The following is a 26177-nucleotide window of genomic DNA, read 5'->3' as shown; positions in this document are numbered from 1 at the left end:
GGTTTGGAGTCTCACTGTCTCAGCTAGTTGCCTTGGAGTTTCGTGGTGCAAAACCACAGGGCATGAAGTGGGGAAAGTCTCTTGCTACAATGCATCCTATAATGCATCCCAGCTATAAGGAGCTCAAAGCTGGGAGCGCAGCCTATTCTAACAAACAGCCTTCCTGCAGCAAATCACTTTCAAGGCCTGAACCATTCATCCTCTCACATCTCCCTGGGTCAGGCAGAGGATGAGACCAGACAGCTTTTGAGTGGCGTCCTCAGTTCAGCAGGAAGAAATGTGATCTCAGCTGCTCCTTCCTGCTGTCTCACTGGCTTCAGCATTTCAGTAAAACAGCCCATCTGCTCCAAGCCCTGCAGCCCTGCAGCTGCTGTGCTTGGCTTCCAGGACTGAGACACCATGGACAGGGTGATGATGGGGAAATAGGGAAATTGTTAATAGGGATAGAGAGGAGACAGGCAAAATTTTCCTCAGCATAAGTACATCATGTCTGCAGGGGGTTTTTGTCAGCAGCCCTTTCACACACATCTTTTGTATTTTGGGCATTTAGGAGGCTCCCTCCTTTCTTGCTGAGGTCTTTGCAAAGCCTGTCCTCAGAAGGGAGACAGGCAGAGTCCCCTGTCTGGCTGTTGTGCTCTTTTAAACCTGGCAGTGTCTATGAAGCAGACTTTGTTTCAGCTCGTTGGAGAGTGCTGAGCACAGTGCGTGCTCTCAGCCTGAGAGCTGAGCGCATGAATTCCGCAAAGGACCCAGCTGTCTCTGGTGCCAAAGATCAAAGGGCCCCTTATCAAAGCTGGGAGGAGAGAGAGCATTGCCTGAAGGCATCTGGGCATGTCATGAAACAGAGGGTGAACAAGGAGCAAACAGACCTCACAAATGCACTATGGTTCACTCTGCTTCTTGAGTCTACAAAATCGGTGGGAAAAGTTGCCTATACATGAACTCCTTCTTGCTAAGTTTATCTGTCTTGGTTTGAAAAGGCAGATGTCTGCTAAAGAAGGCAGGAGCGCTCTTGAATTGGAAAATGTAAACCCCCTCCCTCCAAATTATTACAATTTTGAACTTAAGGAGCTGTCAGGCAAAGATATGGGAGTAGGAATAACAGTTCTTTGTTAGGAAAAATAACAAAGGAGAAAACAAATAAAAATGCAGTAATGCCGAACAACACTGACAGAGCCAGAATATGACCTGACACTGTTGGTCAGGATGTTGGTAGCGGTCCGATTAAATGGTGGCTGCAGTCCTCCTGTAGTGGCAGATGTGGTTCTGTGGGAGCAGTGATCCTGTGGAAGGGTGGAGTTTTCCTCTGAAGGGCCAATGGTGGTGCTGAGGGGCCTGGTCTTCCTCTGGGAATCCAGTGGAAAAAGGCTGCTCTCATGTTCCAAATCTCAGATTATATCCAGGTAGGAATGCTTGGCCCCTCCCACTGGGTGGAGCATGTCACAAGGGGATTATGTAATTTTATCAGTCATGCAGTGAGACTCAGTGGCCCATTAACAGAAGATATCTCCCCAGAGGGAGGATTGGTCTGGAAGAGATAAAGAAAACTGCCCTACCTGTTTTTAACACTGGCCCAATTAACAGATGACTGCCCCACCTCCAACAGATGGCAATAGAATACATCCCGCCCCCCCCCCCCCCCCCCGCCCCGGCCACATCATGCATTTGTAACCTAAGACATTATCAAACTCTTATTTTTAATGTTTGGACTTGATATTGAGGGTCTTTTCCAATGTAAACAATTCCATGATTTTCCCCCAGGCTGGCCTCTCCTCTGTAAGGCAGCACTTCTGGGAACCAGCAGCCACAGCAGGAAAGAGGGAAGGAGCTGCTCCCATCAGCGTCTTCCCATCCTGCTTGCCAGCAGCTGCACAGAGAAATGAATGAGCGCATCCATTTCCCTGCCCAGCACCTGGGTCAGCAGCAGCACTGGGCTCCTACACAGCCATGGCCCAACAAGTGACCAGCTCTGAACTTACCGCTGAGTCACCCTCCCTGTGTCCTCCCTCTGCTTTGTTCTAGCTGCATATCAGATGGGCCTTTGTTCTTCTGAGATAGCATAAATTTAACATGATGGAGTGAATGGAGTGTGGAGATCTTTTTTCTCCCTCTTTTGAATTTCTTAAACCACATCCTGTTGCCCACACATAGAAAGCCTGTTACTGGTCACAGTTTCTCAGGGAATTTTCCATGAAAAGGGGTGCCAGGATTTTGTTCTATAAACACAGTATCAAAGATGGAAGTCTTGTATCATTCATCTCTCTATGCTAACAGTTTCTCTAATTAGACTGGTGGATCAAATGAGCAAAGGAGCTCAAGCATAGCTCCATTGTGAGTCTGCTCCTGCCATATCACCATCTGCTCTCTATGTACACAGACAGGTGGGGATATGCTGGAGAGAAAGAGCTATAGCTGTAGCTTCCCTGCCTTCCTCCCATTATTCCCTATCATGAGACAGCCACGACAATACCACTGCACTTACCCCACTGTCTGCAGGGCCCAGGTCCCACCCCCCCCCCCCCCCCCAGTGTGTCTCCCCAGGAGCCCAGCCATATGTCTGCTTTGCCTTTTTAGAGTGTTGTTGCTTCTCTGCTGGCACATTCCCTCCGTCCCAAAGTTCCCGTACATGCCAGACTGGTCAGATAGATAGTGATGGATCATAGATCAATCTGTGCAATTGGCTTTGCCATGTCAGGGAATATTGCTTCAAGCCCAGCCTCATTTGATGATGGTTTAGGAGGTCAGAGGTGGAAATGTGTTTGTTTCTATGGGTTTTTGAAATCCACAGTTAACTCCAAAGAAAATTCCCTGTAGCCATATATAAGTAATTTTCGCAGGTTTGCTGTAGGGGAAACATTGCCAATCAAAACTTACTTTATTGCTGTTTATATCCCCAGAAAGTCCTAGATACAACAGGAAACAGGAGGCTTTGATTCCCCTGATTCCTTTCTCCACAGCCTCCCTACTGTACCAGAGCACTGAGTGTCCCACAGCAATCAGCTGGCAGCACAGGCTGAATGTTCTGCATGCCCCAATGCAGATGCCTTGGGAGTAGAGGTGGGATCATGGAGCTTTCCAAACTCTGACCAGGATGAGCTCTCTGAACCCTCCTGCTCTGAAGTTAGCTAAGCAGTGGCTGCAGAAACAGGTCTGTGTAGTGAGCCTAGGACTGGACAGAGGGGACCCTAGGACTGGACAGAGGGGACCCTGCACACCAAGCTGAGAACAGTGACATACATGTAGAAATAAAAGTTCTCTGCAGTCAGAAGTGGAAAGCAGCCCAGAGGCTTTAATTGTCTTACTCCTCATATGTTAATGTGTGAAGCATCCTGAGAGACTGTGAATGAGTAAATACATCCTACCATGGCACAAAGACAACTTACATTCCTAGAAATTATGAGTCAGTACCACTTGGTATTATTTCTGCATCTCTGTCTGTGCTACAATTGTTTTTCTACCCTCTGCTCTCTAGCTCTCAGAGCAATAACTTTTCCCCCAGCTCCTAACCAGCCTGATGCTGACTGCTATTCATTAGCATCCATTTAAATGAGAGGGAGAGAGACCTGTGTTTGTTGTGGAGATTATAAACAGTAATAGGTTCTTTCTGGAGACTGTCACTGACTCCTGGTATTTGCCTGCACTGAGCTTTGGGCTTTTAGTTTCTGATCAGTGGCATTAACATTAAACACTCAAAGAAGTGCTCAGAGCCCCTGTTAGAAAATGTAAGAGCTCTTTTCTCCCTGGATTGGTTTTAACCCTCATTTTGGGTCTACAGATGACTCTGCTAAGCTATGCAAGGTCTAAGTCCTCTCCACACCGTGAATCTCTTTCTAGCTACTGGATGTCTCTTGCAATCAGTCAGCTTCTTGCCTCAATCTGTCTGGCCTGGACTGGAAATGCCATGGGAATTTCCATGGGGGCTTTCAGCCCTTAGTTCCCAGTTGGGTGCCATATCTAAACTGGAGCTGCAGCTGGGAATTCTCATCCATAGCTGATCTCCTGAGACTGCCCCATACTGGAGCAAGGATCTTACAGGAGAGCAGCAGGCAGATGCAGTGAGACCAGGCTGTGTGCCAGCTCCAGGCCGTGACTCCAACAGCCTTCCCTACCCATCCCACAGAGCTCTGCTGCACTTGGCATGGCACCCCATCTCTCAGTGCGTAGTGGCATGCTCCCTTTGCTTCCTGACTGCTCCAGCTGCCTGCCTTCCATCTGAGCCATGTAAACTGAGCTTTTCCTTAGCCTTTTCCCCACCCCATCCCCTGCATTAACTCCCCAAGAGAGCTCCTGAGGAACCCTCTATCTTCTCTGCCATCCCACACCGACTGTGCTGATGGCCCTGCCCCTGCAGGCCCTGCATCCCTCCCAGTGCTCCCAGACCAGCTCTTCTGGAGCTACTATGCAATTCAGCGTGACAGTCAAGTCCCTCTCCTGTGGAAACTGAGCGAATACTTTTTTTTGTTGTGAGAAGGTAACATTTAAAGGCATCCCTTGGGTTATTCTATCTGGCAGCACAGCTGGTCTTTTGTGTGAGTGCCAGTTTTTTGAAATGCCAGCTCTGGTCTTCAAGGCAGCCAGCAGAAGGTACAGCTGGCTCTGCCTGTAATTAATTCCTCATCACTCATCACTTGCCTTTATTCTCCCTTTTGACTGGGAAGAAAGAATAATACAGATTACAAGACAAATGCAAAGATTACCGTGTATGGGAAGAGGTAACAACAGGATTCTTGGTGTCCTGGGATTTACCTTTTGTTTGTCTTTCTCTGGTTGGCTGGAGAAATATAGCAGCAGATAGATGGTCTAACTTGGTCTAACTTTTTGTGTGCCTCACCAGCAGGTGCCCTTAGAAAGTGCCAGGCAGGGGAGATGGAGATGGGGCAACAAGAAGAGAAATAGGGAACAAAACTGTACAGCTGGCTTTGGACTCTGATAGAGGAAACCAGGCATGGCTGCAGTGTGAAACCAGGCAAAAAAGGTGACTGCAGCAACTGGCACTGATGGGTCTTTCTCACCTCCACTGATGAGGAGTTGGAGAGCAGGTCACAGTTCTGTTTGTAGGCACTGGAAAGGAAGATGACTTGGAGATTCCCATAGTCCAAGTCTGCAATGTTTCATGGCTCTGCCTAGAGTGCAGATCTGGAGGTTCATTTATAGGTACCTCCATCACAGGCTATGTGCCCTTAGATTTACTGGCAACTGGTGGCAGACTGACAGGTGGTAGAAGGGTGTAAAGTAGAAGAGCTGCACAAATTTAACAACTACAACACTGTGGACTCAGTTCAGATGGGATAGATGTTTCATCACTGTTTCACATCCAGGAGCCTCTTCTATGCCTCCCAGAGTTACTGGAAAATGGAGGTATTGTAGTTCCTTCCCAGTCTCAGGAAACCTCTGTAACTTAGCAGGGATTGCAGGTAGGGCTGTGAGAGCTGGCTGCCCTTCACAACTCTGACTGACTTCTAAGACAGCCATGGGATTGCTGCTCCTCTGTTTTGACCTTCAGTTTTCCATGTGTAGACAGTAGTGAAACGCTGCATGTTGTGAGTAGATAAGGGAGATTCCTTTCCAATTGTAAACCACTTGAAGAATGCCTGCTCATATTCAGTATTGTTGTATTAGGGAATTCGGGGGCCAAAAGGTTGTTTTTCCTGATGCTGCAAGGACACAGAGCTGTCAGCCAGGATGTGCTCAGGCTTGGTTTGGGTTTAGGCCAGGCATTCACAGCCAGTGCTTTGGAGGCACTAATTTGCATTCCAGATGCTTCTCTGGGTTTCTTTCTATCTCGCCTTTGCTTTTTTCCTAGGGCATCAAAGTTCGTTTGCTGCGTGATTTGTCCCAGTGCTGACTGCTCAGCCAGGCTATTGTGCAGCAAATCCTAGCTACAAGTCCCCAAATGAGGATAGAATAGACAATGGTTGTTTTTAATCCTTGCTTGCTAGCAGCTCCATATTAATTCTTCATTTGCTCTCAATCCCTCACCTCACGGGCCCTGGTGTCTGTAATTAGCTGCTCTGAACACACTCCTGTTGACATTGATCTATGGGGTTATGCAGTTCCTGCCTGAGCTGTCAGTTTGGACAAGGGGCTCCATGAGGGCTGGGTATCCTTAGAGAGACTTTCCTTCATAGGAAGCTGCTGAGGGCATGGAAGATGCCAAGAAATCAGCAGCTCAAAGCTGGTTTTGCCAGAGATTCCTATAGTGACTTCTCTTATCTGTGGCGCCTTGGGTTTCCAGGAGGGAGGTCTCACTGGCTTGGATCCCCCGAGGTTGTGCAGTGCCAGCTGGTCAAGAGAGAGAGAGAAAGAAGCTATTTTTATCCTTGCCCTAGGGTATGGTGTGCATCCCAAACTGAGTACCACCAGGGAGGGGGATTGCGTATGCTGTCTATGTCCTGTCAGGACTTCATCTAGTCTTCTCACCTTGCCTTTCAGTTAGTGCTTTTGAATATTTCCAGAAAATAATGTGTTTTCTATACTCATTTCACTAAATTATATACATATTTCATTTTTTTAACCTTTCCTTGCAAGTCATTCACTAAGAATCTAAACATTTCATCATCTTTATCATGACCTGAACTCCCTGCAATGTATCTCTCAGTTTTTGACAGCCAGGTGCTTGATGGGAGTGTTTCCAGGTGCCTGTCCTTCACACAGTGCCCCTAGGGTGGATGTGCCAAGAATGAAGGATTTGGGGGAATCGTATAGGAGGGAGGTTATACAGGAAAGTCTGTTTCCCTGTCTCTTCCTCTGACCTCATTCTGCTGCTTTTCCAAAGGGCAGAGCCATGTGGGAAGGCAGCATCCCAAGTGCAGATAGACTACAGATGGATAAGTAAGGGTTACTATTTCCTACATACTCTCAGGTGTAATATAGCTGTGTATGGAGACTAGAAACCCTGATGAGCAACAGCATGACTAGACTTGTGATTGATTGATTTCTTGAGGAAAAAAAAAGTGTTTCAGGTCAACCCTGACTGAATGTTTAACTCTGAATGTTTTTCACTGAAGCAAAAAAGGAAAATAAGTAATCTGAGGGCATGCTAACAAAATGTTTCAGTGAGACAAACTGAGATGGTTTTGTGAGTGGGTGTAGGGTAGGAAGCTGTGACACTGTTTTCAAAGTGAGAACTGGAAATGCTTTGAGATTTGTTGGCTTTGATTTTGGTTTAATGATAGACAAAACCTTTTGGGAATTGTTGTTTTTTTTTGAAAGAACTTGAAGTCGGCATTGAGTTGCAACATCTTTGTGAAACTCTGAAAACATTGGGCTGGGATGGTACCAGGTGGTGTGGAACAGGCAACACTGTCTGGTGCTTCAAGGAACAGCTGCTCACTCCAAGGCTGCTCCCAGGGCAAGTGGTGAATGGGGACACTGGTTATATTTCCATAGCTGATGGCCAGGGAAAGAGCAGGGAGAGCCCTGTTAGCTGCACTGCATATTTCAGGCGTCAGTGGTGAACAGGGGGAGGCAAATACAAGTTCTGGGCTCCCCATTTCAAGTGGAATGTGGAGAAATTGGTGAGGCCCAGCAGAAGGGCAGCAGGATGGTCAAGGGCCAGGAGCAGAAGCCCTTAGGAAGAGAAGTTAAGGGAGCTGGACGTGCTCAGTCTGGCAAAGAGGAGGTTGCTGTCAGCCATTGGCCCCCCAGCTGTTTCAAGGGCAAATTCAAAGATAATGGAACCAAAATCTTTTCATAGTATCAGATTATATGATAAGGAACAGTGTCCACAACTGGTAGTGCTAGAGGTTCATACTGGATAGTAGAAGAACTTGCATTCCTCAGGGAAGTTCAAGATTGGCCAGGCAAAACCATGCTGCCTTCATGGAGAGCAGGAGACAGCTTCAAGCAGGAGGTCCCTGGCAGCTAGCATTTCTGCCAGCCCCTTCTCATGCCACCGCAGCCATGCTGCACACTGCTTCTTCCTCATCCTGCCCCTCTTTGTCTGGATCTGTGCTTCCCTAGGAAAGGCCAGGTGGATGAAACATTGCCAGTGGCACTTACCCATGGACACGGGAGGAAGCTGACTCCCCTCAGAGATGGCCACTGCGGCTCTGCAGGCTGTCCCTGGGCCAGCTGGGGCTTACAGCCATGGATTGGGGCTGAGCCCAGAGCTGTGCCAGGAGCCAGCCCAGCAGGCAGGCTTGGCTGCCTGCCCCAGCACGCCAAGAGGGCTGTTTCTCTCCTACAGGCTCCCTGAACCTGCTGGTTCGCGTGCGGAACAAGCGAGCCATCGACACCCAGGTCTGGTCCCTCAGTGGCAATCGGGGCAACGTGTGGCAGCAAGCACATGTGCCCATCAACCCCCCTGGGCCCTTCCAGGTAAGCCAAGCCCACAGTCAAGGAGCCACCTGCCCTGTCTGTGGGCCATGCATGTAGATTTCCTGGCAGACATCTTCCTCTGAAGCACAGGGGCTGGTGGGGCACAAGGGAGGGCACTGGGAGCTCTTGTGAAAATGAGCTGGGCACTCTGCATGTGCTCATCGAATTGTTCATGTGTACCCAGACAGTGAGCTGCTTTTATGGCTGAGGTTTTTACCCAACTGGCTACTTTGCTGTTGTAGAGTTGTTTGTGAGAGCTGCCCTGTACAGGCTGCTTAAGTTGTGGCACTGTGGCAAAATGCCCAGTGTGCTTTTGGACACTTCAAAATAGTAAATAAGAATGTAGTTACTCTTGAAAGTTCTGTTCAGTATTGGTTGGCTTGTTAGAGCAGGACATGTAATAAAGCAGAGCTCTAATGCTCATTTATTACTGCACAGACGCTCAGTACAAAGAGGTTGGTCCCATAAACAGTGGGATCTGGCTTTCCAGAGCCTATGAATGTTGGAGAAACGGGAAGGAAATAATTCTCTTAGGGGCCTGATAAGATCTGCTCTGTGTCCTGCTGATTTCTGTGAAGCCCTGCAGTGCAGGAGGGGCCCTCCACACCTGCAGCCTCACGCTGGGCTCTCTCCCATGCTCTGCTTGTAGATCATCTTTGAAGGTGTCCGGGGCACCAGCTACGAGGGGGACATTGCCATCGATGATGTCACTCTGAAAAAGGGAGACTGCCCAAGGAAGCCAATTGGACCGAATAAGGGTGAGACTGTGCCTGCCTCAGAGGCAAACAAGCTGGTAGGAGTGCATTCACACACTGCACAGCTAATTTCAGAGCATGCTGATTGTTGGTGGGACTCAACGGGGTGGTTGACCCCACCAGCAGGAGTCACCAGAGGGGCTATCAGACTCTTGGGCTTGTTCTATGCAGTGAGAGTTAGCAAGAGTCAAAGGAACAACCACAACCAGGAGGTGTCATCCCCAATAAGAGAAGGACTTCTGCAATACCTCATTTCCTGGAAACTCTAGTTGTGGAAGCTTTGAAAGGAGAGGGACCTTCTGCAGTCTTTAATGGCCTTTGTAGTGTTAAGTCAGTCCTACTCTAAGAAAAAAAAACAATCTGCTCTTTGGAACAAGGGAGGACTCTGCTGCTTTTCATTGCTATCTGAGCAGAGCGGCACAGCCAGGCTAAATCCCACCAGCCCCTTTCCAGTCCACCACATAAAGTGATGCCAGTGCTGCAGTGATGGAGACAACTCCACTGTTGGGTGCACTGTGCATTGCACCCACGGCGAGGTGTGTGTAAGCAGTGCTTAGGCATGGGGTGGGAATTCCTGGTGTGCCTTCTGCCCTAGTCCTGCCTGTGCCCTTGTTAGTATGCCCCAGCTGGGCCAGAGAGCAGATGTTCAGGGTACGCAAACCAGAGCCAGACTGGCACCTGAGAACAAGCTTCAGTTTGGTTTATTTTGAAGCAAGAAAAACTTCAAAGAGTCACTTCTAGCAATTTTCTTAACTCCAGAGGTGAAGAGGGAAACAAAAGTCAGAACACTGTAAAATTTTCAAAATTTTAGGTGCAATAAAGTTTTATTTTAGCCTAGAATATAACCATAACAGAATAAGAGTCTTTTGTTTGACTCAGATTGAAAGCTCTGGGGAAGAAAGGATTGGACTGCAAAAGTCCAATGAGTCTGAGACTCAATCTTTTTTCCAAAGTTAGTTTTGGGGAACCTTGAAAATGTCCAGGAAAGTCTCAAAGCATCTTCCAAAAGATCAGGGAACTCTCTGTCCTTGAGGCTTGTAGAAGACCTAGATGTGTGCTGACTTGTGTGATGAGGTCTGTATCTGTCCCATCACTAATTCTCTTTCTCCCTTCTCGGCTGGCAGCTGTTGCTCTTCCAGGAAGCGGTGTCCCAGCCCTGCACAGCCCTTGGCTTTGTGGCCCATTGACTTTCTTCCTTTACGTGCTGCTCAGATGATGGCAAGCGAGCGCTCCTGTCTTCGGACCAAGACATTCCTGCTCCTTTCCTACTCAGCCACCTCTGCTCCTTCCTCCCCTCCTCACTGGCACACCAAAGTGTCCATATGTTACCAAAGACTGACAGGCATGACCATGCAAAGGGATCTGGTTCAGAATTGGAGCACTCCTTGAGAAAGTCATAATGTCTAGAACAAAATTTAAAAATAAAGACAAAACTTTTTTTAAAAAGCACGTGCACGAGAGAGAGTGAGAGAGAGAGAGGAAGGAAAGAAACACACACGGAGAAAAGAAGGAACGAAACACAAAAAAATGGGAATGAAGAAATGTGAAGAGCAAATGAAAGAAGAAAAAAAACACACCCATGTTTCCTTGGGAATGTCGGACAGGGCTTCCTCAGGGAAGTGAGAACTTGTTTTAAACAAACAAACAAAAATATATTAAAGCACAAATTTCTACCAGAACAGTTACCTTCTTTGCTGCAGAGCCCACAGCTTGGTGGATGATATCCTGCAGTACTCCCCTTGTCTCCTCATGCTTTCCCACTGGCTGGGGCTGCCCCGCTCCGGCTGCAGCACCGGCCCCGTCTGTGGGGCAGCAGCCGCCCCGTGTGCCGGCAGCCGGAGCGCCTTTCCTCGCACCGCATGTGCTTCAGTGTCTCCATCCATCCACATCTCCCAGGCTCTCATGTACTTAATTGCCCCCAGTGTGGTTTGCTTTGGCCTTTCCCCACCGCTCTGTGCTTCTCCTCATCCCCCAGCCTGAAGAAGATGGAGCAAGGAAGGGACCGATGGCATGGACCACGCTGAGTGGGGAAGTCCTGTCTGGATCCAGCTGAAACAGGGGCCTCCAAGAGCCTCTGTCTGTCTCTCAGCACTCTTGCTGGATAGGGATCAGGTCTGAGCTGCAGACAGAAAATCTGGTCTCTCTGGGGCTGAGGGATGGGATGTGACAGGATGGGACTGGAAGGGTGGAGCAGTTGCACATTGGCTTCCCCCTGTGAATATTGGGATGGCAACTGCCTCAGCCCCAAACCCACAATTGCTTCTCTGCCTGTATTTTGTTACCTATTTATTTTGGTTTTTATTCCATTACTTCCTCCACCTCAAGTTTTCTGGATTATGGGAAGATTCAGGCATTTAAATGTTCTTTAGCCAGGCAGCAAGTCCTGTACTCATGACCCAACCCCTGGGCTGGCAGTTCAGGCAGCTCCAATGCTGCCCTCTCACCTCCCAAGGCCTTTTACATGCACAGTGCATTCACTGCAGGGTGGGCAAAAGGTGGCAACAGCATCACTGCTCAGGGCTGAGGTTGCTGAATTTTGTCAGCGCAAGAAACTGCTCCAAGAAGGATTCATGCAGGAAGTTGGCCCGAAAGAGAGGCTTGTGCTGAGCTGTGGTGCTGTTTGCCACTGAGGAACAAGGGAGCAGGGATGGGGGAAATTCACCTTTTTCTTGATGGTATCATGAGTGGGTAAAGGTGGTATTTCTCTTTGCTGCAGACCTGCAGCAGATTTGGCCCAACATCCTCAAGGTGGAGGCAAATGAACCTCCAGGAGAAGGATTTGCCCTGCACCAGCCAAACAGGAGCTGTGATAGCCTTGTTGCATCTGGTGGCAGCTCTGGGCATGACTTACGTCCCTGCACAGGGCAGAGTTAGCCCCACAAGGCTGTGAACTAGCCCACGCTCACAATTAATTAAGTGTGACTCTTCCTCCTAAGGGATACCCCATCCAAAATCCCTATCTGGAGCACCACAGATAAGATAAAGATAGCTGTTTCACTGCAGTACTCATGGCACCTTAGCCATTTCTGATTAAATATCAGCTTCTCTAAGACAGCCATGTTTGTCTGAAATCACCTGAATGTATTAACTGCCTCCTGCATTGCTCAGTGTCCAGCCATGGCTGGGGCCTCATTGCCTTCACTGATGGAGGGGGAAAGCTCTTCCTTAACTCCCAGGAGATCCAGCCACCATCAGAGAGAGAAAGGACATCAGCTCTGAGAGACAAGGAAACCTTCTTCGCAGGAGGCCTTGTAAGACAGTAGAGGGCATGATACAGGTCTCCCCAGCTCATTCTGCTTTTCTCCATTTCCAAGAATTGGGACTGTGTCTTTTCTGTCTCCACTCCTCCCTCCCGAGCCCAGGCCTCAATCACAGTGCACATTTGACCAGGAAAGCCATGGCTGTTGCCCAGGGCCAGACAGTGTCACGGGGTGCAGAGGGTGCCAACAGCAATTCTGTGTCTTGCTGCCTGTTGCCATTTTCATGGGCAGCCAGGGCTGCCTTTTTAGGCTGAGGTTTTTCAGCCCTGTGCTCCTCTTTTCCTCTGTGCTTGTTGGAGGTCAGAAGTCATCACCCCACTCCTGGTAGGAGTCCACTTTAACCCCCAGGAGAGAGACCGTGCTTTCCAGTGGCGCTTGGGTGCTTCACAATGGCTCCTGATCTGCCAGCAGCAAAACATTTGTGTTGCATTGCTGGTTGCAGGAGGATTCTGCTGGGCAGAAGGTGGAGACAGGAGTGCTTCCCCATTAGTAAGAGATAGCCCAGGGCAACCATCTCACCTCCAGAGCTCTGAGGCAGAGGCCTTGTGAGTTTGCTTCTACAGACTGCTCAGCCCAGCTTGCGCAAGCACCCAGGTTTTGCTGGTGTTTAGTGGGCATCAGAGGTGCTGTGGGGCTAGGGAGGTGCAGCCTGAAGGTTCAGGATGATGGACAAAGCATTACCTGTGAGGCAAGTGTCAGCAAAAGGGCACCACACAGGGGTGCCTGCAGGGAGGGAGTCCATGCCCTGTTGCCAGCCCCTGTGAGGAATGCTGTAAGTGCCTCACCACACCAAGCCATGGCACAGGGGGCAAGAAGCCCTTTGGTGGCTGTAGGTGCCGGGCAGAGCAAGGAGGTTGTCCCAGCCAGAGATGAAGCCTTCTCCTGCTGTCAGGTATCCTTCAGCTTCAGTAAAAGTCTCAGGAAGCCCCTTCCCACTTTGACCTCTGCTCTTTTATCTCTGGCTAGAAAGCAGCTGGCAGTGAGTTTGGGTTAAAGTCATTAACACAAGTGCCCCTGCTTTTCAGAAGTACTGAGGACAACAGGAGAGACTTCATTTCCCTGGCAGATGTGCTGAGAGATGGCATGAGGGGAAAGAGGCACTTCAGCAGCAGGGATGGGAAGATGTGCAGTGATAGGGTGGAGGGGAGGCAGGGTCCCTCTTCTTTGTGGTTTTCTACCCCATGATTGAGAGGCAAGTCTCCTTGTGGAGGTAATGCATCCCAGGTGAGATGTAAAGCCATGCTCCTTACCCCTTCCAATTAAAGATCCCTTCACATTTTTCACACTGTTCTGGCTAAATTACAGTCCTTAAACTTAATTACTGTCTGTCTTCTTAAATATCTGCTGCAGTCCCAATGTTATGTTTCTCTTCCTGATGTTTTATGTTGCTCTGTGCCTATGAAGTAGCTGCTTTATTCCATTCCAGAAGTGGCTGCATTTCAACAACGGTGGATATTATTCCTGTATATAGTATGAAAGTCCCTGCAGAAGAAAAGTGCAATATAAATTTAAGAGACTGCTTTTATTTACAAGGAGACCTCTGCTTGGTAGTTGTAGAAATACATTAGGAAGAATGCTGTGTGGGTGTTAGCCAATATATACTCAATTTCATTTTTTTCAGGGTGTAGAACAGAAAATATGTGAGTGTGCAGGCTCCTGGGTATAAGTTGTAGATATTAGAAGTAGTGAATGCTACTGTGTAGTTACAAGTGGGGCTTACAAAGAAACTTTACATTTGAAATCTCTTTTTGTAGTTGTTCATCGTATTCTGAAAAATATACTTTTTAATTTTAATTTTCTACAGTTCCGTGCAAGTCCAAATAGCAGGTCATCAACAGAACTTTAATCCATGGCTTTTAACAATCTGAACATCAATTCCTGCTGCTTGCCCTGAAATGCAGTTCCTGGCTGGTAATAATAATAGACTATTTTTCTTCCACAAAGATCAGCCACTGGAAAGTGATGGACATAATATGTTCCATTTGATCTGGAGTTAAGTGATTAGGAGCACCTGAGTGCAATTCTTCCCAGCTGTATGAGAGTGAAAAATTGTTTCATGTATATGAAAAACTTTGCATAGTGCACAAATGGTTTGGGAACTGCTCGTGGGTCCCTTTCAGCTCAGCAAATTCTGGGATTCTGTGATTGGCAGGCACACAGAGCTGCTCCAGCAGAGCTGCACAGTGTGCTGCCTGGAGAACGGCTGGAGCAACAGTGATAGGGAGCCCTTCTTCTGGGAACTGGTTTTCTTCTGGAAAGAAATATGGGAGCAATCAGGAAAAAATTGCTGGGTGGGGGGGGGCTTCAGATATTTAGGCTGGTAATTTTTTTGCAAAAATAATTTAGAGATATGAGAATGAGTTTAGTAAACGTGATACAAATCGTATTTTATTCCCTATTGCTATCCAAAGTATTGAAGTTTAATTTCCATCTATACAAAATCCTGTGGGTGCACTACTCCAGAATTACAAAAACACTGCTTTACCACCAAAGGGAGAGCAGAGTCTGGATTCCTCCTCCTCAGCCTGTCCCTATCACTCTGTGCCAGGAAGGGCCCAGTTTTTGGGTTGGTGCTGGGTGCTGCTCAGCCTGGGGGGACAGTCAGTGGTGCTGGTGGAGAAGCATCTCTACACCACTGCCCTGAGCCCTGTCTCCAGCATGAAGGGGTCCCCTCAGGGCACTGTCAGGAGCAAGGCCTGCTCCCCATTAGCTCTCAGCAAGGCTGAGGCAGGGAATTTTATCCATGGGAATTGCCAGGGGGTCCTCATGCTGCCCCAGGCAGGGACAGGCAAAGGAGCCACGACATTTTCCCTCCTCCATAGAGTAAATGGTGTCACCTCACCCCACTTGGAGACAAACCTTTTTGTTAAAGGAGAGAGCTCAGGAAGCTGCTGCTTCAGGATGTTGCGGTTTTAGTCAGCTTTGTCTGTCAGCACCACGCAGATATCCATTTGTCCCTGGAAATGCTGCAACATCCCTTTGCCTTCTGGGTGCCTTTGGGTGTCCTAGCAATGGCACAGAGGAGCATATCTGTGGCATGTCACTGGAGCATGTCACATGGGCTCTGTGCCTCGAGCTGGGCATGGTGCCACTGCCCCTACTGATGCCCAGCTCTTGCACCCAGGGAGAAGGACCCCACTTTTCAATGATGACAAGCAATTGCACTGTGAGTATTTCCTGTGCAAAGGATAGGCTTCCTGGCATTCCTGGCTTTGGGAAAGACCATTCTTGGTCCTTTAAACTGCCCCAATATGTTGTCTTTTCCAGGCTGCCCTCAATGGGGGTTCATCCCTGTTCATAATGACAAGTGTGCAGCAGCAGGACCCTCTGCAGGCTGTTACCATAATCTGTATTTGCTTTGGCCCAACTGATAGCTGCTCATCCTGAGACAACAGGCTTTTACAGAAGAAAAGTGCTGGAGAGCTCTGGATATTGCATTTTAACCTGATCAGATGTATACTCCATGGTAATACCTGGCAGCTGTTCGTTTCCAGCGGGGAGCTGAATGGCCTTGGTACCTCCAGCATCCCAAATGATGGCTGTGGTCCATGGATGTTTTAATTTCTTCCCTTGGGATTAAGGCACATGTCAGTTTGGTGACCATCTGCCACCACCCAGCACACCACAGGTGGTTTTGGGGTCTTCTGATGGCTATTTATAGTTTGGTATGGTCATATCAGACCACTTGTGTCCTGGAGGGTTTAAACACCCCAAGGAGCACTGTGGGACAGCCCAGGGCCCCTTTTGACCAACCCACCATCCCAGAGAGGAGGAGGACGCAGCTTGCAGGCAGCTGTAGTCTGCAGGACAACCTCCTGGCCATGGAAAAGCAGTGCCATCCCACTCCACTTTGTCTGAGATGTGTGCTTCACACCCCGACCCTGGGCTGTGATTCAGGTGCATGCTCAGTGGCTTTGCCATCAAGGGTCCTTTCTCAAAAAGAGAGAGACCTCCAGAGACAGACAGCAAGTCAGCAGGACATACTGTGTCCCTGTGCTGCGTGGCTGCAGGGAATGGGGGCTGGGTCCAGATCACCTAGATCTGCTCTGGCACCCTCTGTTCGTGTCTGTATACAAACTGCCAGCCTAACATCCTGAGACCAGATTTCCCAGTAAAATGCACTAGTCCAGCTCCAGATGCTCAGCACATCTGTACATGAAGAAGTCAGGCAAGCCACTGTCCTCCCATGGGTGATCCCTGAGGAAAGCTGCAAAGGGCTGGTCCCAGCTCGTGAGCACTGTCCTTCTCATAGTGAGGGGTTTCCAGCATGGGACAGAGAACAAAGGAAAAGGAAAGATGCTGACTTTACTGTTGCAAAGGTAGAGCTGGGTGATTAGAGATTTTTGTAGAGAGCTGTGCAAGTCTGTGGTAAATCCAGGTCTTGCTGGCATTTGCTACAGCCTATAAACAATTTGCTCCTGTGGAATGAGACAATATTTTGTGCTTCCATTAACTGTTTTTCTAAAAGCAAACTGGGCTATGAATATTTGACTTAGAGTAGGATTTTTTTACCCCCAGGATGGCCTAAACTCAGTATAAGACAGGGCCAGCTGGACAGCTGTTATACAGTGCCTGTCCCCAGGCAGTGCCAGTGCCCAAAGCCCATAGTGATGGATGTGCCTTATGCTGTAATGGCTGGGCCCTTGCCTGAAGCTTGGAGCCAAGTGAAGGGTACCTGTCTGCTCTGCCAGCCATGTGCATCTGTCCTGTCTGCCAGCCAAGTCTGTGGGAAGATGAAAGCCCCATTGGTGGTGCTGCTGCTGTGAGCCAGTGGGGATCAGCTTTGCCTGGGGGAGATGGGCTCTGGTCCTGCTGTTCAGGCAGTGAAGTGGCTTCCAGTTGTGTAAAGCCCAGCTGTTACAATTGAGAGATGCTCCAGGATCTTCAGAAGTTGCATAACTACAGCAAGCCTCAATTCATCAGCAAAGGCAGGCTCTGGGTATGGCTAGAACATCCCAGATGTCAGCAGTGCTGTGCTGCCACTGAGTGAGCTGCACCTCCTTTGTTCTCAGCATTCCAGCAGCTCAAGGCTGAGCCCAAACCAGCCAAGAGCAAGTGCAACCCCCCTTCCTTCTCTGCATTGCAGCCTCTGCAGGCAGGCACCCACAGGTTTTCTTTTGGTGGCCCTGACAAGCAATGTGGTGCTGGGATGAAGCTGTTTCCAGGTGCTGCTTGCACTTAGGTCTGGCACTGGTAAGGTGTTTATCTTAGCAACTTGTAGAGGGATCAAAGCCAAAAGCTGAGCTGTGGGTATGTTGCAGCTGCCAGAAATGCAGCAGGGAGGGGATAGGACCCCTTTTACTGGTGGAGCACCTTTCCCTTTCCCACAGTCCATGCTCCAGCTCAGAGTACGTTCAGAGCTGGGGCATTTGGTAAATTCTGTCTCACTAGGCCTTGTTCTCAAGAACCAGCTGTGGGTATCAGTGAACAGAGTGACAGCCAGGCTGTAGCAGCATGGTCAGCTCAGGCAGCACCTAGACTGTGCTGAGAGGAGAATATAGATACCATTCTGTCTATAAAATGCCACAGGCATTGACTGGACTAGTGTTTGGGTCTTTTGTGTGGGTGGCAGCACGAACAACACAGAGACTGAGCAAGGGACTGGTGAACACTAGACATTTCCCTGGGAAAATTCAGATGCTGATGAGGAAAGGTATTTACAGACTTGGAGCAAAGCTTCCCTATGCATGTAGCATCCTGAGACAAGAAGACTCAGAGTTTGCTGGAGGTGACCTTTTCCTCTCGTCAAACTTTGTTCTTCTCTGCTGCCCATCCCCAGCTTCTCAGCACATTAATGTAATTGTTGGTGTTAAAGCTGGGTAAAGTGTCAGTGCTTTCAAAGTTTGGCCTGCTTTCCACTTTTTGGGATCTTCTAGTTGTATCATCTCATTCCACAGCAGGGAGTTCCACAGCATGCATTCATCTCAAGACATTCCCTAAAAGCTGAGAATGCTGCAGATATGTGGTTCTTCTTCGTGGTTTTAGTTGCAGCCCTTGCCTGACAGCGTGGAGACAATTTCTCATCTCTGGACGGACTGGAAACTTTGTTTTGGTCAGCATGGGGTCTTTTCCCCAGTCAGAACCATCCTGCCTGTATCACAATACACGCAGCAGAGGAAAGGGGCCATCATCCAAGATACAACTGGCTTATGGGGAAACAACTGTGGCATCTGCCTTTGGCCAGAAGTGAGGATCAGACAGTGATTTCCACACTCCTTCTCACTCCATCCCCCTGCTCCTTATTTACCCTCACTGAGTGTTTCATTTCCAGCCTGGAGAGACAGCAGATTTCATCCCTGGATCCCATAGAAGGGGATCACACCAAAATCCCATCCTCAGTTTCTGGGGTGCAGGGAGAACCAGCTCAGGCCCAACAGTGAGCCACTTCAGTGGGATCTAGTTCCAGTGGGATTGCATCACCTCACACGTCCTACCAAGGCCAGTAAGAAAGTGTTGGTTGACCTGACAGAAGTGTGGAAACAGCCCCACAAAGTCTGTGTGTGTGGGGATACTGTGGAAGAGGGAGGGGGTCCTCTGGTGTCTCTTGGGTTTTTTGCTATCAGTGTCCTAGGTGGGGATCCTGGGACACAGCCTCATCTCCACCCACCCCCTCATTGCCACCATGTCGTGTCCCATCCCCACCCCACATCTCATAGCGTGCCATCGCCACACTGAGTGGAGCTGGGGCCCTCTTGCCACCATGATGCCAAGCTGTCCACAACGTTAAAAGCACAAAACACAAAGGGACTGAACTGAACCTTTCAAACAGGGTGAGATGTTTTATAAGCATTGCCTCATCCACCACCTCCTCCAGCCCCAGTGTACCCACCGTGTAACCTACAGACTCTCAGCGTGGATTGTTTCATTCAAATAAAGCTGCAGTACTCCAGTGGGTGAGCCTGTGTGTCCCTCTCTCTGGGGTTGGGGTGACAAGGTGCAGCCTGCAAGTGGTGCTCACAGTGGCTGGGGCAGGGAGGAACTTGTATTGCTGCCCAGCACTGAGGCATGTGCCAGTGTTTGACCCCGAGCCTTTCCCAAAATATCTGATTAGAGGTCCCTGGGGAAGGCTTCCCAGATTTGCTCAAACCCCAGCACAGGGGCTGGGCCTAGGACATGGCACAGGCAGGTTTGGGGCAGTGAGTGCTGGGGAGCCCTTGTGAAGGGAGTGCCTCAGAGCCCTCCCCTGATGTTCCCTTACCCAGCGCTCCTGTCTTTTCTAAACCTCTCCTTCCCATCCCAGACCTGCAGCTCTTGAGGCTGCTGGCTTCTGATGACACCACTCAAAACTGGTTCTTTTGCCCTTTGCTCTTGACTTCTCCCTCAAGAAAATGGGCCAAGGCAGCAGTTCCAAAACTAGTAGGTGTGAAAAAAGCCAACAGCCCAGGGCTGTCAGTGGGGTGCCAGGGCCCCTTTTCCTGGCACTCCTCTCCACCTCAGGGTCTCCAGCATGGGTCCAGCTGCTCCATGGACCCATCAGAGAATGGGCAATGCCAGCCATGTAATGCCTAAGATGTTCTTGGGTGAATGTGTCTCTCTACCATGAGATCTGCAGGGCTACTCAGCTCAGACCCTAAGTTAGCTTTGCCTCATCTGAGCCCTTAAGAGCAACACTTAAAGAGAACTGTGTGTGAAAGCCAAATATAATTTTGTTTTACGTGGCACAAGCTGCTGTTGGCTGAACCTCACCAGACTCTAAAACAAAAGCCTACCCTGAGTGTAGGGCAGTGGATCACATCAGCTACTGCCATACCCCTGCCATTAACACCACCTCATCTGGTGTAAATGGTGATGACTCCATGGCATTTGAGCTGCCAGGAGAAAGTTTGGGGTAGGGCTCAAAGCAATGCAGAAGGGTCTTCCAAACTAACCCAACATTTCTGCCTCCTCTGCTTCCCTCACAGCAAGCAGTTGTGAAACCCACTGGCAAAGAGGATGTTTGGTTTTATCATTCTATGAAAGTAATCACACCTAGCAAATGCTTCCTTTTTCCCTCTCATAATGAAAAATAACTGTTCCAGATGGGAGTCTGAAGGGAGCTGGATACTGGAGTTGCTGTGGTGATTCAGGTCAAAGTACTGGAAAGCACTATTAAACAAATACATGTGTGTGTGTGTGTGTGTGTGTGTATGTGTCTATATATATGTAACATATAAATATATTCTATATTTGCATATATATGCATGGACATAGCACTCATCTCTGTCATTCCTGCCCAAGTTCAGCACATCCTTGTCATGCACATGTTGAGACACAGAGTCCCACTCTGCCATGACTCCTCCTCAGAGTTCCTCTCCCTTCCCACACCGGCCAGAGCAGCTCTGAGGCTGCACAGGGACTGGGCAGGAAAGCAGGCTGTATTTTGAAGGAACAGGCACTGGCTGGGAAGGAAATGAGGTAGAGGGGGGCAGCCAAAGAAGGAAAATGTAAGTTTGTTTAAAATCACCCAGAGAGCTGGAGTCTACTCCAGCTGCTTACCTTTTGTCCTGGAACATTGCATTTTGGTCATTAATTGTTAATTCTTGCTGTTCTAGTTGTCCTCACACTAGGTCTGCATTACAGAAGCACTCAAATTTTTTAGTGTGTTGCCAGCTGTAAAATTACACATACTGTAAAAGCCTGGGCTCTGGCTCTCTCAGACAAGGCACCACCATTGGGGATTATCTCTGATAACCCAGAATTTACTGTTTAGTTTGTGTTTGCCTGACACCCCATCTGTGGTCACTCTGGCTACCTACACACTAATACATTCCCAAGCTTTCTGTTGCAATTCTTCCCTAAGGGAGATGAGGATGTGCTGGCAGATTAGGAGCCAGGCTGAGGTTCAGGCTGTTCCTGCAAGGTCTGTACTATTGATTGTACAGCTGCTACAGCTCAGTCCCTCCTGTGTGCACTGCAGACAGCAAAATCACCTCCAAAGGTAGAAGCAATGCTAATTTTGTTAAAGGTGGATCACTGGGAATGCCCACCAAAAGGGCCACAAGGGAGCGAGCCACTTTTGTCTTTGGCTTGGTGATTTGATGCTGTGCAATAAATAAAGCCTGCAGCCAGACAGTGAGTGATGAAGATGGAAAGGAGTATTGACTGCATGCTCAAGTGAGTGGAGTCCTTTGTGTGAAACCTGCAGAAACGCGAGCTGTACAGTCATTAAGAAGAGAACTATAATGCAGACACAAGGATGCTTCACTGCATATCTGTGGGCTCCAGGCTAGCTGAGCATGGAGTGCTGGCCTTGCACCATCACACACGACTTTTTGGCAGGCTCCCGATCCCATGCAGGGCTGTCCTGGTGCTTGGCAGAGGCCATTTACTGCTGTGCCAACACAGGAACCCAACTCTCACAGAGTCTCTCCCCTCCCTGGGCAGGCAGCAGAGGAGAGGTGCTGCTTCTGCCAGGGGAACACCCACCAGCACCTTGCAGGAAGGGGTGAGGAGCACAGCTGGGTATGGAGGTTGCTGAGAAGTAGCTCCTGATACTGGGGAGGGTGTCAAGGCTCAGAGCACCAAGCTGGGATGGCAGAGACCGGATTTGTGTGAATGGCCGTGCTTGGCTAGGGAGAGGATGGGCACCACTTGTTCCCTGCCAGATGCCTGGGATTGGATGAGGGTTAGAGGTGGAGGGACAAGGTGTAGCTCTGATCTGTGCGAGGCTGTGCCTCAGCAAAGAGAGGTGGCAGGTGCCAGCAAGGGGGTGTGTGTGTGAAAGCAGGGAAGATAAGGATGCCTGCACATGGGTGCATCATCTGTGCCAAGCACATACATGGAATTGTACATGCATGCAATGGCTGTGTGAGTGGCAGATTATTTCAGCATGTCCTTTGGAACCCCTTTTCCCTATTCCTCTCTTCCTACAAATTCCTAAGCAAGGCTGTCTGGCCACAGGTCTGTGGCATTTTCCCAGAATAAAAGAGAATACTTGTTATGAGCAAAACCCACAGAAAATGCAACAATCTGGATTTTAAATATTCTGACCCTGTTATTTAAGACCAGAGGAAAAAATAAATGGTGCTGACTGTAGAGGGAGATTTATGGTTTGTAAGACAAGACCAGGATTTATAAGCAGAACAAAGTGAGCTAAAAAGCAGAGAAGATTTAGAGATACAGGCTGCAGCTGCAGCCCACCACATTAGCATCCTGCCAGCCCATGTGAGCCCCAGAGCAGAGCTGGGTCCAGAGTCTGGCTGGGAAAGCCTGGTCCAGCAGCTCAGTGGGGACAGCAAGGAGACCTGTTGGATTAGCATATGCTTGGATATCGGGTGATGGAAGGGGCACCTCCCTCCATCTGCATTTCTCCCCATTGTCACACTCTTCCATCAATGTGTGGCCCCATGTACATGCCACACATTCATCCCCATGAGGGCTCAGACTGAACCTGATTTCCCACCCCAGCCCTTTTCTGTCAACAATAGCCCTGTGCTGATGCTAGCTACAGATTGTTCCTGAATTTCTGGTACCGCTGGATCTCTGATCTCTGGGGAACTCTCCTCCCTCTATGGGAGCACTGTCCCACCTTGTGTGAGGACAGCCACTTTGTCTCCCTTCAGCCTCCCCTGGCTGCATCCTGATCCTCCTTGCTGCACTCAGGATTTTTAGTGGAGGGAGGTGGATGGTGCAGTCTGGTCCCTGGGCTCGCTGCCCTGTGACTGCTGCACCCAGGGCTGGGGATGCTGTGCCCTCCTCCTGCATGGCTCCACTCATGCAGCATAAGGCAAGAGCACTGTCTGCTCCTGTTTGCCTGCTCCTGTAGCTCTGCTTTGGCACTGAGCCAGGGCTGCTCCCTGCCATGGAGAGGGAATGGGGATTAATTAGCTAATTATTTCACATTGCCTTGAGAAGAGACAGGCTAGCTCAGAGTCTGGTAGCTTGCAGCTGCTGGCTATGATGGGGAATGCCAGGGCAGGCCAAAGGGTTTGGCAGCTGGAGCTCAGAGATGACCTATCCATCCCTGCAGGGCTTTTCCACATCCCATGTGAGGCCCTGGGCACGAGGGAAGGCAGATGCATCACAGATTGCTCCACGCAAAAGCCAGACTGACATGCCCCTGAAGGCCTTTCTTGAGAGCAGACAAGGAGGAAGGGCCAGGGCTGCTCCTGCAAGTTGTTGGGCTGCAAGTGAAGCCTGCCAGCAGACCACAAAGCAGGTCAAAGGTACCACCTCCTGCCTGTGCCAGCATCAGAAAATGCTCAACACCACTGAGAAGGAAGGGGGCCCCCATCCCATGCCTGAACACTGAGCTGCAGCCTCTGGACAGACTCCTGCCCTGATTCAGCCTGGTTGGCATCTCACCTGTTCAAAACACCAGGACCAATTTTCATGTTCTCATGGGTTGCTCCGGATGATTTTAACTTCATCTGCCTCTGAAAAGAGCTACACTGCAGAGTAAAACCTCTGAGGTGTCCTTCATCCAGTAGATTTACACTCACAAGACTCAGCCTCTTCTAACCCAGTGTCCTGAATGGGCTTTGCAGCGAGCCAGAGCCCTGCTGTCAGTACATGAGTAGTGCCTAAAGCTCACTGTACGTCCCTGTGCAGCTCCAGCTGTGCCTGATGTTCTGGGTGAGAGCCAAAACCAAAGTCAGAGCTAAGCCAGAGCCAGGCAGTTTCCTTCAGCCCCACAGCAAAGTGCAGTCAACAGGCACACGGCGGGGAACTGCCTCTCCTTGCCCCAGATATTGCTGAGAGACCTCAACATTTAACCAGAAAGAACTAAAGGTTCCTGAGGAGATATGGGAGGCTTGGACAGCTGCAAGTGGACAAGGATCTGCCTGCTGTACCCTTCAGGGAGTTGTGCATCACACCTACAGCACAGCACAGAGATACCAGAGCTGAGCACAAGCAGCAGAGCAGCAGAGGAGCCATCGGTGCCACACGGGCTGCCCAAGGGGAAGGGCTGCAGCACACCTGGCTGTGCAGAGCCTCCCTCCCAGCTTCCTCAAACAGCCCCACCTTCCCCTGCAGACAGTGCTGTGCATTGACCTCCCCACCTCACCCAAACCTGCCTTCTGCTTTTGACAGGGAAAATACTGCAGTCCCAAGTCCTGGCTGGCCCCTGCCTCAAACATGGGTGACTCCTGGTATTTTGGTGCCTCACTCCAGCCCTGTCCTTGCCTTTCACTTTTGCCCTGCAGGTCTTGCCCATGCTGTTTCAGCCCCAACTCCACAACCTTTGCTCTTATCAGGAGCAACCTGGAATTCATGCCTGGGTCTTCAGGAAATGGGAACTTAAAATCATTTGGTCCCTTCTTCTGATAAAAATGACAGCACTGCCATAAAAAAGAAAAATTCTTAAAATAACAGAATGTGTAGAAGCTCTGTACCTCTGATGCCCACCGTCTCCCTCCTGGCATTCCTGGCTGCACATACTCTTCTCATCAGCCCTTCCCATGACTGTCTCCATGATTTATGGTCTTAATAACTGAGCCTGAATCCTGCTGCCCTCCCCACTGGGGCTCATAACCAGCCGCCATTCACACTCGTTGCATGGCGGATTCTGTTGCAGTCCAGAGCATCTTTTCAGAGAGGCTCTGAACTCATCCCTTTCTGCTCTCCCCAGGAGGAAACACCTTTCCTGCAGGAGACCTCTGGGCAGTTATTTCCCTTTCCTTTTCCGAGGATGCTTCTGTTACTGTTTCATGTAAGCCACCATGAGCCTGCAGCAGGAGGGAGAAGGGGGGGCCTCTCCACGTGGATGTGCATGTTCCTGCTCTGCAGCACATTGGCAAAACAGCAGCTTCCCCCACATGCATAAAGGTCTCTCCACACATTTCCATGGAGGAGAAGTGTCGGGTTCGGCTGTTTGTCTCTGCCTGGACACACGTAGGATGGCTCTGGGACAGCCTGCGCTGCAAAGGACGAGTCTGGATTCTTCAGATTTTCAGTCTTCAAATTGTTTATTATTTCTTATCTATAGAATTTTCTTTCTGCCCGACAGAGGTCTGACCAGCAAAGCAGCCAAGGGCACTCTGACCTCCCACTGGGCGGTTGTCTCTTTTTATACTAAAAACTACGTACATCATATTTACCTTTTTTTCCCAATACCTTTCACCCATATTAGCAAGTGCTCCTTCACCAAGACTCAGTCCCAAAGTGCCAACATCACCACAGAAAATGGAAGACAAGAAGAAGAAAGAAGAAGGACAAGACATGCCCTGATCCCTCCATCTTTTCTCCATAACCCCCCTGTACCAAAATCCTAAAATCCATATTTCACCCTGTAAATATATCATTCTTACACCATTCATTCTCAAGTGACTCTCATGTCCTCAAACAGGTGGCACATCCCTCGAAGGGTCAAAGCCAAGCCACCAGGTACTTCTGGCAACATTCCAGGATTTCCGAGCCCCCCAAGGGTTGTCTCGGTAACTCTGGACATCCGGAGTGATGTGAGAGTTCCCACAGAGAAGGTACAGAGGAAGGCAGGTGGTCCCTTACAGGTTGGATGAGCACCAGCCCAAGGACCTGGGCACAGAGATGGACATGAGCAGGGAGCAGGGAGTCTCATGCAGGGTCGGAAAGCTGGGGATGGGGAGCCTCCCTGCTGGCTGCCACTGCAGGTACCACCTGCCATGCAAGGTCTCTGTCCTGCCACAAAGCACTTTATTGAAACATAGAATCATTTAGGCTGGAAAAGACCTTTATGATCCCTGTGTCAGACTATTAACCCAACATTGCCAAGTCCAGCATTAAACCCTGTCCCTCAGTGCCACATCTACACGTCTTTTAAGCACCTCCACAAATGGTGACCTCACCACTTCTCTGGACAGCCTGTTCTTCCAATGCTTGACCACCCATTCAGTAAATTTTTTCCCATTACCCAGTCTAAAGCTCCACCGGCAGAACTCATCAC

At 49.5% G+C, this 26177-nt stretch overlaps 1 protein-coding gene across 1 annotated transcript in view; it reads left to right on the top strand.

Annotated features, from left to right (window-relative positions):
- MDGA1 (MAM domain containing glycosylphosphatidylinositol anchor 1) overlaps positions 1–19223 on the top strand; it is a 147783-nt gene extending 128560 nt beyond the window's left edge. The window contains exons 15-17 of the mRNA XM_063152001.1: positions 8189–8319; positions 8969–9077; positions 10199–19223. Of these exons, the coding sequence (XP_063008071.1) occupies positions 8189–8319; positions 8969–9077; positions 10199–10290 (332 nt within the window). The 3' untranslated portion in view covers positions 10291–19223. The remainder of the gene's footprint in view (positions 1–8188; positions 8320–8968; positions 9078–10198) is intronic.
- The last annotated feature ends 6954 nt before the right edge of the window (positions 19224–26177 follow it).

Source organism: Melospiza melodia, chromosome 3 (assembly GCF_035770615.1).
Source record: "Melospiza melodia melodia isolate bMelMel2 chromosome 3, bMelMel2.pri, whole genome shotgun sequence".
Taxonomy (NCBI): Eukaryota; Metazoa; Chordata; class Aves; order Passeriformes; family Passerellidae; genus Melospiza; species Melospiza melodia.
Note: the sequence above shows the minus strand (reverse complement) of the source record. Positions and strands in the feature narration are given on the sequence as shown.